The sequence below is a fragment of the Anthonomus grandis genome, chromosome 1, assembly GCF_022605725.1.
Source record: "Anthonomus grandis grandis chromosome 1, icAntGran1.3, whole genome shotgun sequence".
In the NCBI taxonomy this organism is placed as follows: Eukaryota; Metazoa; Arthropoda; class Insecta; order Coleoptera; family Curculionidae; genus Anthonomus; species Anthonomus grandis.
This window is the reverse complement of record NC_065546.1, coordinates 37,607,318-37,623,827: the sequence shown is the minus strand read 5'-3', so window position 1 is coordinate 37,623,827 and position 16,510 is coordinate 37,607,318. Positions and strand designations below refer to the sequence as shown.

The following is a 16,510-nucleotide window of genomic DNA, read 5'->3' as shown; positions in this document are numbered from 1 at the left end:
TACCACGTGCAGCACCGATGAGACATATAGATATTCTTTTAGCCGTTTTTTATTTATAATATTTAGCCAATAAAATATCTTGGAGAAAATACTGCGAAAGTGGAAATGTTTAGTTACTGTTCTTGCGTTATGTTGGTACGGAAAGTTTGACAGCTTAGAATTGGCCGTGTTGCCAAGCCTAAGCTTCAACGCCTCCTCAATATTTTTTTTTAAATATTATTTTTAAAGTAAAAATAATTCATGTAAAGTATAAATAGGTATTTTAATATTTATGAAAACTGATATTAGCCTATGATTTAGTTAAAATTTACTTTTTTTAACCTGACTTTTTGCTACTCTGGTGATTGACTTGGCAACCTGGCGCCCCCATGATTTACTTGGCGGGACAAACGTCAAAAAGGGCCGCTTTTCAACAAGAGTCAACACTTCCGCACATATATCAGCTAAAGGATTTATCAAAATTGAGACTAAAAGGCGGTTTTTAGGTGTATTAAGGGTCCACGTCTTGTGAACACCATGGCGGACAAAGGGGATGCCGGTAAGTTTTGAACGTATTTATCCTTCGCATGCATAGTCCTTCATGGCTTTAGTTCTTCCTCAATAATCTTCTAAATCCTTCCTACTATTGTCCCAATAGCTCTAAAGCTTATAATTATGGCATAACATTATTGGTTTTAATAGAAAGCACAAGCATTACAACCGCATTTTTATGCTAAACATTCAGAAAATTCAGCCATTCAATCGAATTTGAATTGAAGTTTAAGGACAAATACAGGTCCGAGTGGAGGTCTCGGGTATACCTACTATGAAGAGGAATGCCTTAAAGACTTAAAGCATACTTATATACACTTATTTAACAAAAAAAAGCATGGTGTTTCGAATGAATTAAGGGCTAAAAAACTTCTCTCTAACCCGTTCATTAATGAATCAGGCTGCCAATGACTAAGAAAATACTTTGTGTGATTCTAGTGGTAGTATCATCTTCCCAATCAAGCTTTTATTTTTCTTTCAATTTAAAATTAATTCATCCATAGGTCCTGTCAAGTTGCTTAAAAGAGTCTGGAAAGTTAACCTAAGACAAAGGCTAGTAGAGTAATAATACCCCACTTCCTATGCAGCTTTACACCTTTAAGCTTAGAAAAGTCTAACAGAAATATTCTTGGGGACAGGTTTGATAATAAATTGCATAGACCTTTAACTCAAAGATGGTGTATTTTTTTATTAGCAAATTAAAGCAATCACTCTAAATTATAAGAAAGTAGGATAGATCGGACAACTCAGCCAATTTTTTTTGACACAAAATTTTTATTCACGGAAATAAAAAATACAAATAATTCATAAATTATCCTAAAAACAGCCTCTTGATCACTAATATTATAATTATATATATATACACTATCAGACAAAAGTAGAGAAACTTTTAAAAATTAGGTTTTAATTGAATATGTTGAGAGTAATGTTCTATATTTTGAGAGATTTTTTCTCCAAGAATTCCAGGATTCTTGCAAAACTTTTATTAGATAATTTTAATTGGTGATCTGATATTGTCTTATATGCCTGTCTAAGGTCTCCCAGAGGTTTTCAATAGGGACTTTATGCAGTAAAGTCCAATCTTTTCTGATAAAAACCATTCTTGAATTAGCATACACAAATCAAGTTATAATACCCATTAATAACATGTAATGGTCCTTTAAACCATGTATCACTTGGATAGTGAGTTTGAGTTTTCAGCAATGTATTCTCTTCCAGTAAGTGGCTCTTCTTTGTAATTTGCATTTATAGATTGCAAAAATTCCTTTGAAGAGCAGAATAATATTAACGGGTGACATCAATTTTGCTGATAGTGAGTCTAACGCAACAACCATGCTTCCAAATCTCGTTATGTATGTAAATTCCTTTGCTCGTATCACTGAGCATTTTGCTACTACTATTGATTACATCTGTTATAATTTATATGAGGATATAGTTTGTGATTGAGTTGATGCTGATATCTCTGACCACTGTGCCATAGTTGCATCTTTTCCAGTTAATTTTAAAATTAGGAAAGTAATTCATACTGTTCATAAGAGGATCTTCAGTTATGGCAATTATGTTAGATTTTGCAACTAATGCAATAGACAAAGTTGGAATCAGATCTTATCCACTCTAGTAGACAAATCTTTCCCTCTGAGACATATAAAAATAAAGCCACATTCCAAATTATGGATAACTAAGGGTATCCACACATCTGCAAAAAATCTCCTGTGTCTCAATTCTTTGTGTAAACATTTTAGTAATAGTGTTTTCTTGAAAACACACTTTCGTGAATATCATAGGACCTACAGGAAGCCACTGCAAAGGGCCAAACAACAATTCTATTCTTCTAAATTAAAAAAATCAAGTAACAAATCCCAAACATCCTGGTAAATTGTGAATGAATTATCAGGTAGCACAAGCCAGAAGTAGCAGAATATTTCATTGGATTCAAATGATCTCAACAACTTTTACTTATGTTCCATGGCTGACAACCTAACTAAGACTATTCACACTAAAAAGGATCTTTTATGGTACTAGGAAAAGATCCTCCTCATATTGAAATTCCATATCTAATAACTGACAGCTAAAGATATATATAAAATTTTAAAATGTTGATAGGTATACAATTTCTGATATAATAAAATTTATAAATTAGTTTATGCATTTTTAAATTATACTTTCTCTATGAGATTGCCAGTTGATATTTTGATCGGTAAAAATGCCTAAGTACTTCTTAGATGATGTTCTACCCAAGGTTTCTCTGCAATTGCACAGTTTCACCTCAAATAAAGTTCATACTTGTGTACCTTTAAAAAATTTATATTTATTTCATTATGATCTAGAATACTAATAGTCATAACTTTAGTCTTGTCAATGTTTATCCTTAAGGAATTTTCTTCCAACAATTGATGAACCTTTGCAACATCAAAAATCCCTCTTTCTACAAAACTTTCACAGCTGTTACCCTCTACTAATAAAACAGTGTCATCTACATATGATTAATTTACCTGAAGCCTGAAGTATCCAGAAAAAGAAGTTTATTTATGTAAAGTGTAAACAAAAGGGGTCCCAGCACAGTGCCTTATGGAACAGCACAATTTATATTTTTAAAAGTATTATATTGATCTGGTATTGTATTGAAGGTAATTTTAACTGAGCATAATTGGTCTCAGTTTAAAAACCTCGTCTCAGGGATTAATCAACAAATGATACTGCATTGTTGTTTTATTATTGTGTACTTATATTGTGTGTTTTACTTTAATTTTTCAAGCTCTGTACATGTATCTTTTAATGTTTTTTTATGTTCTTTTAGGTAACATGGAAGAACATTTTTATATAATTATTTGTACCTTTTCATATCCTTGCATATTGCATATTAAATGACTTAATATATTATATGAATTATTATAACTGCCTCAAAAAATGGCCTCAACTATCCAATGAAAAAACAAAAATTAATTGAATCACTAAGAAGAAATTAAATATTATTCCAACTTTCTGAGAAAAAAAATCCCAGTTCAAAGTTGAGGCTTGAATTTGGGTCACCCTGTACCTTATAGTATATTGATTATTCTCTCTTTCAGCTTGCAAATCTTTTGAAAATACAATTTTAGCATAATATATGTTTATTGTTAATGTGTCTTATTCACCTTAAAAAACCCTGTATATAATTTACATGAAAATTCATGATGTCTAATGAACATCTTTTCTCCTCTAGAAACCTTCGATGATGCGGTCGAAGAGCGCGTCATCAACGAAGAATACAAAATCTGGAAGAAAAACACTCCGTTCCTCTACGATTTGGTGATGACTCACGCGCTCGAGTGGCCCTCACTAACCGCCCAATGGCTTCCAGACGTCACTCGTCCAGAGGGTAAAGATCACTCACTGCACCGTCTCATCTTGGGCACACACACTAGTGACGAACAAAATCATTTGTTGATCGCCAGTGTGCAACTACCAAATGAAGATGCACAGTTTGATGCCACCCATTATGAAAACGAAAAGGGTGAATTCGGCGGTTTCGGCTCAGTATCCGGGAAAATTGAGATTGAGATCAAAATTAATCATGAAGGGGAGGTGAACAGGGCAAGGTACATGCCCCAGAACCCTTGTGTCATTGCCACAAAAACACCATCGAGTGACGTACTCGTTTTCGACTACACTAAGCATCCTAGCAAGCCTGATCCTAATGGGGAATGCCATCCGGACTTAAGATTGCGTGGACATCAAAAAGAAGGCTATGGTTTATCCTGGAACCCGAATTTAAATGGATATCTTCTCTCTGCCAGCGACGATCACACAATTTGCCTCTGGGACATTAACGCCACCCCCAAAGACAACCGGGTGATTGACGCCAAGACCATTTTCACAGGTAGTGCGTTCGCTGTTGCATTGTTGGAATAATTGTCATTCTCCTTTTTATTTTCGGATTTTATCAGGTCATACTGCGGTCGTGGAGGACGTGGCGTGGCACTTGTTGCACGAGAGTTTGTTTGGTTCAGTGGCAGACGACCAGAAATTGATGATTTGGGACACCAGGTGTAATAACACGAGTAAACCGTCGCACACCGTCGATGCCCACACCGCTGAGGTGAATTGTCTCAGTTTTAATCCATATTCTGAATTTATTTTGGCTACAGGTGAGTTGATTAAAATCTGTGTGTTTAGTTACTGGTTTAGGCTTATTTTATTGTATCCTTCTCTGTGTCCTTTTTGGTACATTCACAAAAGCCTTCTGCCTGTGCCATTTTTACAAAGAATTATCAAAAGATCAACATGATAAGTTTAGAATAAGGGAAAGTAGAAATTGAAAAACCAATAAAAATTAAACTCAAGTTAAGAACTCTAAAGACACTTAAATCCCATAAAACTACTAAAATTCTCCTAACAGATAAAGGTAATGTTATTCAAATAAAATTATTAATTAATAATGGTCCTTGATTACCTAAAGATCTCACAGAAAAAAATTAAATGCAAACTTATAATTTACTTCAAAAATATAAAAACCAGTTTTATGATATTGATAGTTTATTTAAATGTATTCCACATAATAGCAAAATACCATATTATTGTGGTTTATAAAAATATGTGCCCGTCAGACCTATAGTTAGTAGTATAAATTTAACTATCATCACCCTTTTGCAAAATATTTTATCAACATGCACTAATAATTCTCTCTTATCTTAACTCATATATTAAAAACTCGCAATATTTTTTAGACAAATTTTCTATAATATCTTTTAAACCATAGATGTTTTGGTAAGTTTTAACATTGTAAGTCTTCTTACTAATGTCGCAGTTGAAAAATCTTGTTAAAAATAAATTAGAGAATGATAATAATTTGGCAGAATGCACAACGCTAAATGTCGCAATTTTAGAGCTTTTAACCTATTGTGTAAAAACTACTTACTTCAAATATAATCATACATTTTATCAACAAAAATTTAGTATGGCTATGGGTTCTGCTCTTTCACCAATTTTAAGTAATATGTTTAGATAAAATTTGAAATTATTAATACATGTGATAAAGAATAACCCACATTTTATGTTGGAGACATATTGCTGATATTTATTTAAGAAAAGAATTATAATTTTGGATGAACAATTAGGTTTATAGGTTTAAGAATAATGTTACCCATAATTCTAAGTGTAATATGTTTGATTTCCAAATTAAGGACTTCCTCCTTGCTCACAAACATTATTTTAGTTTCTGCGCCTTTCTCAAAACATAATGTAGGTATAGTTCAACTTTAAGTTAAGTGAATATATTTTTCACAATTTTGTGAATGACTTGATCGATAGGATGACAGTACTATAGTCTACTACTTTTATTAATGTATATGTTTGCCATACATTAATAAAAGTGCATGAATTTTAATCCACCAGTTTTCGGCCAGGTTAGACTAGCGGAGTTTGTTGGTATTTTGATCTGACTAAATATTTTTTTTATATATTTATATGTATACTAATTTAGACGCCTAGAAATTTAAAATTATTTGGGTTTATAAAACAACAAGATTTTGCAATATATAATGGTTTATTTTTTTTATGAAGCCTGAGAAATAAGTTCTTAAATGAAATTAAAGAGTAATGGTGGCAGACAAAATGTTATTGTTACTGTTAAATGTTATTGTTAAAATACCTTTCTATTTTCGGCGTCACAAACAAGTAGTTGATTAAATTGAAAATTATAGATAAAACTATATTTTGATTTTAAAACAGAAGATACCTGGTAAAGAATTTTTCCTACCTCTTTTGATACAATTACCTTACAGTAAAGCCTAACTTCTGTTTAATCCCTACCAATAATTATAATTTGGATTATATTATTTTAAATGCTTAATTTATACTATTTTAAACACAAGTAGTTAATATAGATTATAAAGATAACCACAGATGAAAAATTGATAATAAAAAAATGCAGACGATGTTGGTCTTCATTTGTTCATGAACTGTTGACGGTGGTGGTTCTACTTGAACTTCCGTCATTGCATCCATAGTCCACATTCACTGCTCTTCTCCAAGAACATAACCTATTGCCCTTTTTCAGCAGTAACATTATTGAAAACTTCATCAAATAGGGGTCTAAGGTCTGAAAATTTGAGCCCATATCAGCTCTATCAGACAGCTCGCAATGGTACGGAGGAAGTCTTAAAACAGTCTGACCAGTCGATTGTGCAACTTCGTCAACCAAGTACTTGGCCTGAGCATGATTCTCCTTATCCAAATTTCGGCACTCCAAAAGTTCGGCTTTTACCATGTCCTGTTCTTACCGAATATATTTGTTATCTAACCGCTAAAACTATTTTTTCCGCAATTCTCCTTTATTTGTAAGTAGAAGTCCATTCTTAAAGTGGAGTGGCTATAATATAGCTTGCTGGGCAACGGGAAAAGACTTTTCCCCACCAATGAAAATGCCAATCTTTTTGTTAAGACTTATGCATTTCAATGAATTCACTCATTGTCATCAGACTTTTACACTACATAGCTGTGATGTTTACATGTAAACATGAGTACATATGTATGTATGCATAATAATAACTACTGTATAAATAACAATATATTAATACCATACCTGCTGTCTGAACTGTAAAATTAAGTTTTTTTACTTTGTTATAGCCTGGGTGGCTTTTTTCAGATGTTTGATATATATATATAATACTTTGCTTTTCAGCAGCAATCAAATATTTACGAGGTCGCTTTTTGGCTTTCCGGACACTCTTGTCAACGGGGTATTGCAAGTAGCATCAGACGTAATTTATTTCAAAATAATTCTTCTCAATATAAAGATCCTGGGATCACTTTATCTGTTTGGCGCGACGACTATAGTAATAAGAATTTGATATCCATTGACACAACCAAAACCGACTTTCATGTAGAAGATAGAACTTAAGAAAAGATTAGTTAAAAAGATTAGGCTCTGAAGATATGTTTCCGCAATATTCTAAAAATAATTATAATGAAATAGTCCCAGATCCTCCCTATCAAATTGACAGTAATCTAACAGCACCTTTTCTTATTCTTTTTGGTCTTTGGGTATCTCCGACCCAAGGCACATAAACTGTAAACCATTAAACACTGCAAAACAGAATAATTAAAGATCACTCAGACATTTCCAATTTTTTTTACATTTCACATGTCAACATAATATATATCCATATCTATTTCCTTCTTTTAGTGATATAAAAGAACTAGTAATTAATGAAAAATATCACTTATTTTCTTGTTTGTTTTAACTGAAACCTGGTTGAGTGGCCACTACCTGATTATATGATTGGTATCCCTGGCCTTATTGTTTCATACTGATCACTTAACAAGAGGTGGAGGGTTCTGTGCGTATGTGCCAAGTGATTTCTCTCACAGTGCTGTGGATACGAATTTTTGAATAATCCCACTGACTTAAAACATTATTGGTTGTCTGTTAAAATTATGTCAATCCGTTGCTTGCTGGGTATTGTGTATAGATCTTTGTGCAGTTACAAACAGCTGAGTGTCATTTATACTTTGTTTTTAGCACTGTCAATGTGCATTATGTATGACATTGTTATTTTGATAGGTGATATAAATGTGACTTTACTGGCTTGTATAGGGAGAGATGCAGATTTTCACTTCGATTTTACAGACGCGTAATCTATGCTGCCAGGTAATTAATGAGCCATTTCGAGTACCTCGGGACTCAATTTGCTTAATTGACGGCATTTGTGTTTATCGTAGTTTGGAGTTGATTTGATCGGCTTCTATGGATTTATATGGCCTGAATGACCTTATAGTCTTGTTTACTCTTATTTAAATTGAAATGTAATACTTAAACAATTTGAACTCAATCTTTTTGCTTTTAAAGACTTTCATAACAATAGGGAGCGGCTTAATTTTTCTATAAGTTGCATAGACTTCCACTAAGTATTAGGACAGAGTATTAGGACTCAGCTCTTTGGCCAATTTTCTTCTTTTAAATCAATTAGATCTCGTAGTCTGTCCAAACCCTATATAACTAATACTATAAAAGATGTTATAAAATTAAAAAAGACAGCCTTTAATAAATACAAGTGCACACTTACTCACGCAGGTAAGCATTATTACCTTGACCTTATCTTTCATCTTCAATACTTCTTTCATTTAGCATATCCAAGAACATGGACGCTTCACTTATCTCCTGTCTTGTATTGGTGGTCTTCAGCAAGGCCTTTTATCCCATCAATCATTATTTTCGGTTTCTGCTTGTGATGGTTGTGGCTCTCTTCGTATAGATGGTTTTGATACTTGATGGTGTTGTAGATGATAATCTAGGAAGCAGGTTGTCGAAGTGGATGGATTGCAATTAGATTATCGATTGCTTCTTCAAGGAATTTTACAGGATTTCATTTTCAGCCACTCCTTTTTGTTATTTACACATCAGATCTGCCATCACAGGTTTGCTCTGGCCCCATTTACCTTAATGCTGATAACACTCAACTTCTGTTTGCATTTAGGTCTAAGGATGGAGGCCTGGAGCTGACTCCATTAAATGCAAGAAAGAGTGTTGATTCAATGATCAGATCCGAGTCCATTAAAACCAAATTTAATCTTTTTTATTTTTCCTGCCTCCATATAAATGGAAAAATTATTCCATCTGTGAACAAGCTAGAAATTTGGGGTTTATTTTTTGTTACCTGACCTCTGTATATCTTAAACTAAAAATCATATACCTCTTTAAATACATAGCACATTCAATATTTTTTGGTTAAGATTGATTATTGACCTATTGTCTTAATTATGTAGTTTAAAGTTTTTGTAAATCCAAGTTTTGTCCCATTCTCGTGTATCTTAATTCGTTTTAACCTTTTAACCTTGTCTGAGGCACTAGAACTATAACATGTTTTGACAGAACCCCTTAATTAGTTATCCCTGATGATGGACATGTTATATGTCCAAAACATGTTGGATTAATATTTTTTAAATAAATTTAGTGGAGAGAATACTGAAATACTTTTGGTTACCTATTAAAAAAAAAATTAAAAATATTTTAATACACAGCAACTATTGAAAAGAAATTTGCAAAACTTAAGAGTTTGATAATCCTTGTATAAAATTAAATCAACCACTTTTTACCACAAGTCTTATTTACCCAGTTTTTCCTGATTTTTCTGATAACAAAAACTAAAGCTGAAAATTAATTTAAAAAAAGTAGTATATAAAATTCCTTGTACTGGTGGTAAATTTTACATTAAGGTGAAACCTGTCGACCACTACCAAAAAGAATCAATCTAAAGGTGAATATTATGAATATGAAATTCTGCTTAGAAAATAAAAACTTTGTAAATGCAATAAAATATGAATGTTTCACCAAAGAATGAATGACGATAAATGAGAGTCCGCTCTGTGTTCATTCTTCACTGTCATTGCGGTCTGAAAAAGGATGTGGGAGCAAGGGAGAGGAGTTTAGAGGTGGGAAAAATTCCTGTTATTTCTGCTTAAGCGATCTGATCACCCTAACTTTGTCATAACTTAAAACTGTATTTTAATTTCGTATACGTAACAGGAAACTGTTTAACTTTCATCGTAATTTAATTTTTAATTTCTTCTATTAATCTAAATTATGTATCAGTGATATTTACTGTTTCGAGTCAGTTGTAAATAAATTCAAATAAATAAGGATAATCAATATAGTTACCAAATTTGTGCCCAAAACCTCTAGCTTATATTCTAGTTCTAGTAATTCTAGTAGCCTAGCAATAGAATTTGAGAAAATTTACTTTAATTGTTAATTTATATGTACTGTCCGTAGGTTCGGCCGATAAAACGGTGGCGTTATGGGATCTGAGAAATCTTAAATTGAAGCTGCACAGTTTCGAGTCGCACAAAGATGAAATTTTCCAGGTTCAATGGTCGCCACATAACGAAACAATTCTGGCTTCCTCAGGTACTGATCGGAGGTTGCACGTGTGGGATCTAAGCAAAATTGGTACGACCTAACGATGATTTTTTCCCGCGTTTCTTTTGTAATTTTAAAGTCGTTTTTTTTTTTTTTAGGTGAAGAACAATCACCTGAAGATGCCGAAGATGGTCCTCCGGAGCTTTTGTTCATCCACGGGGGTCACACGGCTAAAATTTCCGATTTTAGTTGGAATCCTAACGAGGCCTGGGTAATTTGTTCCGTATCGGAAGATAATATTATGCAAGTATGGCAAATGGCTGAGAATATTTATAACGATGAAGAGCCGGAACAGCAGCCGTCTGATATTGAGGCAGTTGCTCCCTAATTTCGTTTTTTTTTCAAAGTGTTTTATTTTATTTATAGTTTTAAGTGTTTTAGTTTCGTTTTAGACTAAGATAAGTTTTGTTAAGACTATTTAGAAATACATTCAAGTTTCACCTTTTCAGTAAGTATGCGGTAAATTACCTGCCCTATCATTTGTAGTCTTTTTTTTAATTATTGTCGTGATTTTTATGGCATATTAGTATCTTTTAATAAACAAGATTTTTTTTTAATTGTTTTTTTGGAAGTTACCACGTTATTCTGGGGTAAGGATTTAGATAGTAAAAAACAGTTTTTGTTGTTTTTTTTTAGCAAATCTTCGGTAATAATAATAATCTTTATTTAGCATAAAAAAAGCTAGATATAAAATATAATCCATTTTACAAAATTCAATAAGAATATAATACTTTTACCAATCCAGTACATACTTTCATCAGCAGGAGCAACATACTCGTATATCGAATTAATACATACGTGGGTCATTGTAAATCGATAATTTGACAAAACAAATTATTGTAAACTATAGAAATATAAAATCGCATAGCGGCAATGACGACACCTGCATCTGGGTCAAGTTGTGGCCTAATTGAATTGGGTTCAATGGGGGCCATTCCGGTCCGTTAACACCGTCTCGACCTAGGCTTTCCCCCACAATGGCCCATCCAAAAGTTGTTAATAGCCACATACAAGACCATAAATGCACTCCTACTCAAGTACTGTTTAAATAGATAAATAAAAACGGCATAAGAAAAAAATTATACATAATAAGCAAAATACACTTTATTTAAATAATAATTTAAACATGCTCTTTCAAAAAGTTTTTTAAATGTAATTAAACGATCACAGTTTTTCATAGTAATTGGCAACATATTATAATCATACAAGCCCTTATACAAAACGGAATTCAACATTTGGCTAGATGTACATCTATCGGTTAAAATAAAATCATTACGCTTTCTTGTGTTATGTACGTCCATGAAAAAATTAATCTTATTACAAATATACTGTGGTAACATAATAAAACATATACATTGAACATAATTTTTTTGGTTTTACAGATAACATATTGCACACGTTAAGCATTGTTGAGATAGGTGTGTATCTATTACAGTTTAAAATGCTTCTCATAGCTCTATTTTGTACAAGTTGCAATTTTTCTATTTTAAAATTGGGTAGATTATACAAAATTGTTTAGCAAAATTCGAAATGTGGGGCTGCAATGCTATTATACAATAACAATTTTGTACCCAGTGATAATTTAGATCCTACCCAGTACCCTGGCAATACAATATAAATATATTATACCAATAGACTGACAAAGACAGAGATCATTTAAAAAGCTCAGTGTCCCGCATACTATTAACTTGTTCATTAAAATAGCTTACCTTGTTGAGTTGGTCCGACCTAACTTAAATTACTTTAGCACTACAGACATGCCCATTTTTTTTTTGATTTGTATCTATTATACTTTGAGGTAATTAATTATACTTGAAGGGTACAGGCTAAAAAGGGGGAATGTCACTTTTTGCTCATTTTCAGCTGTTCAGTCCGTTCAACTTTTAATAGACAGAAGTATCACCTAGTAACATTATACAGGCGAAAAAAGGGAAGAGTCGCCAGATATCGACAATTTAAATTAAGCTGTACTGGCTAAAAAGAAGGAGAGTCCGCGCGCCACATGCTAAGAAGGGGGAACGTCACAAATGCACGTTATTCAGGAATTGTCAGAAGGCTCTCTTGACTGCAGTTAGTTACTTTTATTTTCTGATTGTGTTTACCGGTTCTGGTGTTTATTTATTGTTCGTCAAACTTGTGGAAATATAAGTGACAAGCCGTATTTTAATATTGTAGTGCTAATAAACAGTATAAAATGAATCCAAGTGACAGTGAAGACTTTGTTGTTTTGCCAGTTCAGGGAAAAAAGAGAAAAAGTTACGGAAGACTAACCGATGTTTCTAAAAAACTTAACCTATAAAGCCACGTGACAGGAAGCGACTGCCAATGTAAACGTTAGAGATGGGATTTTTAGTTCATTTACGTGAACTAGTTCACTCGGTCTCGTTCATAATCCAGAATAGTTCATTGAACTAGTTCACTACTTCACAGTAGTTCACGTTTACTTTTATAGTAGAATAACTAGAATGTACAATTTTAACCTTCTAAAAATTATTCGAATAAGGAAAACATGATAAAATACATAGTTTTCAGACTTTTAGACGTTTAATTCGTCAATTTAAACAAATTTAAACAACTGAATAAATAAACTTAATACAATTAAAAAAGGACAAATAAAACGGTTTTTATTTATCCAAAAAGTGATAACAACTGAATGAATTTTTTATTTAAGAAACTTAAAAGGCTTTTAAAGCTTAAAAGCTTAAATTTTAAGACAAAAAAATAAAGTTTTTTCAAAACTTAATTATGAGTCATAGTTGTTTGAACAACTAAGTTGGTATTCAAACACATGAATAACTAACCTAAGTAATAACTAATATTAAAACTACTAAAGATTGGTGTTAAGAAATAAAATTTGGGAAACTTTTTTAGATTTCAGCTTTGCACGTTTTTCTTTCAAGACTTGTCCTGCTTTTGAAAAAATACGTTCGCACGGAACTGACGTTGCAGGAATACATAGTCGACTTTTCATAAATCGATAAATCGTGGGATATACATGGCGACGTTCATATCACCACTTTAATGGGTCTTCCTTTCGGTTGAGAAGGGGTTCGCCTAAATATCTGTCGAATTTGATAATAACGGCCAAAGTTGGATTTTTCCGGTGCCAATTTTTCAACAGTTTCATCAAACATGGACCACATGGATTTTTTTTCTGATAGAGTTGTTGAAGGTGCTTCCTGATTTTCTATGGGTTGAAGTACATTTTTAGAGGAATAAATATGAGGCAATTTTTTTCGAAGATTCGCTACTGTGTTGGCATATTTTCTTTCATCTTTAAATCCAATTTTTTCAAACCGAGGATCTAAAACGGTTGACCTGGCTAATATGTCCATGCCTTCAATATTTCCAAATCTTTTAAAAAAAATTTCACGGAAAACGTGAAGTACCGCCCTAAGTCTGGCTCTATATATTTCTGCGTGTAAAAGGTTTGGATATGCTGATACCTTGCATAAACAAGGACTAGATTTTTTGAAATAGTAACGTTTTTCTCAGCACTGATTTCTTCTGTGATTTCTTGAAAAATTCGCAATTTGCCTGTCAACTTTTCTAACATAACCCAATCTGTGGCGGAAACTGTATTTAATTCTGCGTTTACAAGAGCTAAAGTGGAATTCAGGGCAATTGGAAAGCAGGTGCTTCTGAATTTCTTTTAGCTTTGCTAACGCCGAAGAACTTTGTTTGAAAAACGTTACTGTCGCCTTAATTCTATTTAAAAGGTCTGAAATTTCCTTCAAACCATTTTGGACTAAAAGGTTAATTGAATGAGCAAAACAACCTTTGGACTTCCACCCACCATTTCTCACAGCCGCCAGAATATTGGCTGCATTGCCACTAACAACGCAGACAATTTTATTATCTATTTGAAATTGTTCAAATTTTGATCTTAATAATTCTTTTAGGTTTTCGGCGGTATGCCTTTCATTATACTGGAAACAATCAACTAAATGTGCTTAAATTTTTTCTTTTATTTTTTCATAACTTTTTGACATAAGACTCTCGCTTATTGTTTTTCGGCTAGGTACCTTGTATCCAGGAACAGCAAGTTTCATTAATTTGATAAATTCCGGATTTTCCACCATACTAAAAGGATAGTATCTTTTGACAATCATCCTTAATAACTGAAAATACAGTTCTTTGCTTTTAGAAAGAGTTATCGGCTTTGTACTTCGTAAGTATGTTGAAATATCAGATTGCAGTTGACTCGCCTTAAATTTTTTACTCTGAGTATTGTCGATCTTGCTGGGTCTAGGGTCATAGTCATGATCTACAAATATAATTATCTAATATTAAATTAACGAAATTAAAATTAGTCCGGATTAAAAAGTATAGTTAATTTTTCTTAGAATCGTTTTAAAAACGAATTATTTTCAACGCAAGCAAATATTGAAATAACTAGAATTTGCGGTAAAAGATTTATATCTACGTACAAAGCGCATTTCTAACTAAATTAACGGCCACCTTTTTTACACACTAAAAGAAATAAATATCTATTTTTATTTTTCCAGTTATTTTGTTTTTACTTGACACATTATTATTATTATTTATTATTTTCAAACTTTAAAGTTAACATATTATACGCAGTTCCAGTTATATTAAATATAACTTACCGTTTTGTGTTTGTCCTTCTGTGAATTTAGACATAGTTAACTGAGATGAAGCTGAAAAATCAGTGTTCGAAACATGTGGCGGTGGCTCAGATCTTGTAGCGGGTATAGTAGGGTGAATCTTTTTTATATGTCTGGTCAAGTTTCCAACCGATCCCCCCGATATTGATAAAATTTGCTTACAGTAACACTTCGCCTTATTACTATTTTTAGACACAACGTCAAAATGCGTCCATGCATCACTTCGTTTCTTAGACATTTTTCGATGTTATATAATGTAAAGTTATTATATACAAATATAAACTTTTCTGTTCACTGTACCCTTCCACGGCCTTAACAAAAGAAAAAAAAGTCAAATATACTCTCACTAGTCACTGATAATAATTAAACATTAAACTGAAATCTATAAACTGGACAAAATTGAAAACATAACCTTTAAACATCGGGGAACCACCAAAACAAACCAAGCTGATAGCTGAAATGAACCGAATACGAAAGATCGGCGCAAATGCAAAATGAGTCATTTGATTTTACGTTCAGTCGGTCTTGGTTCTGCTCCTAGATCCTTGTCACATCGATCGCGATCGCCTATCTAGTTCGCAGTGAACGAGCCTTTAAGGTTGTTGCGAACTAGTTCATCTCGTTCACTACGGAGAGTAGTTCATTCGAACTAGTTCCTTCGTGAACTATACATCTCTAGTAAACGTCTCAAGTGTTTTGATAAAGTTCTACTTAGTGCAAGACAAAAGATAATAAGTGAGTTTAATTTATTAAAATCCGTGGATGAGCAAAACATCTATTTGTGTGGACTTATTAGTGTCTGTCCTGTACAAAAGCGACGTCCACGTAACGCAGAAGAGGTCGCAAGATGAACTCTCATGTAGAGAGTTCATTTGCTTATCGTGTCAGAATCTCTTTAGATGGTGAGACAACAGAAGTACCAGTTTGTTTTAAGGCTTTTCTTTCCTTACATGCTTTAACCAAAAAAAAAGCTTGAAATTCTCCAGAAATCTTTAAAAATGATTGGTAGCGCCCCAATTGATAAACGAGGAAAACACTTAAATAGGCCTCTCAAGCTGAAACAGGAAGCTAAAGATCTAGTAGTCAATCATATTAGTTCTTTCAAAGGACGACAAAGCCATTACAGCTTAAAGGATTCTTCAAAAACCTACCTGCCCAAAGATTTAAATATCAGAAAAATGGACAATATGTACAAAAATACCGTTACAGATCAAAAATATTCTGTGTCATATAAAACATATAGATCTATTTTCTCACGAGACTTCAACATTTCATTTGGTTACCCAAGGTCGGATACGTGCAGTATCTGTGACGAATACTTGGCAAATATTAGGTCTCTAGAAGCCAAAATGAAGATTGTGTCAGAAAATGCCATAGAAAAAAAACAACTAGATGACAAAATCACTACCCTCCAACAGGAAAATCTACTTCAGAAGCATAAAGCTGAAGTGTT

The 16,510-nt window shown here is 32.7% G+C and overlaps 1 protein-coding gene across 1 annotated transcript; it reads left to right on the top strand.

Annotated features, from left to right (window-relative positions):
* Positions 1-368: 368 nt before the first annotated feature.
* On the top strand, positions 369-10,986 carry LOC126745920 (histone-binding protein RBBP4). Its single transcript, XM_050453976.1, has 5 exons — positions 369-538; positions 3,734-4,390; positions 4,458-4,658; positions 10,283-10,459; positions 10,528-10,986. Exons 1-5 carry the CDS (start codon positions 517-519, stop codon positions 10,755-10,757), a joined length of 1,287 nt encoding a protein of 428 aa, XP_050309933.1. The 5' UTR covers positions 369-516; the 3' UTR covers positions 10,758-10,986.
* The last annotated feature ends 5,524 nt before the right edge of the window (positions 10,987-16,510 follow it).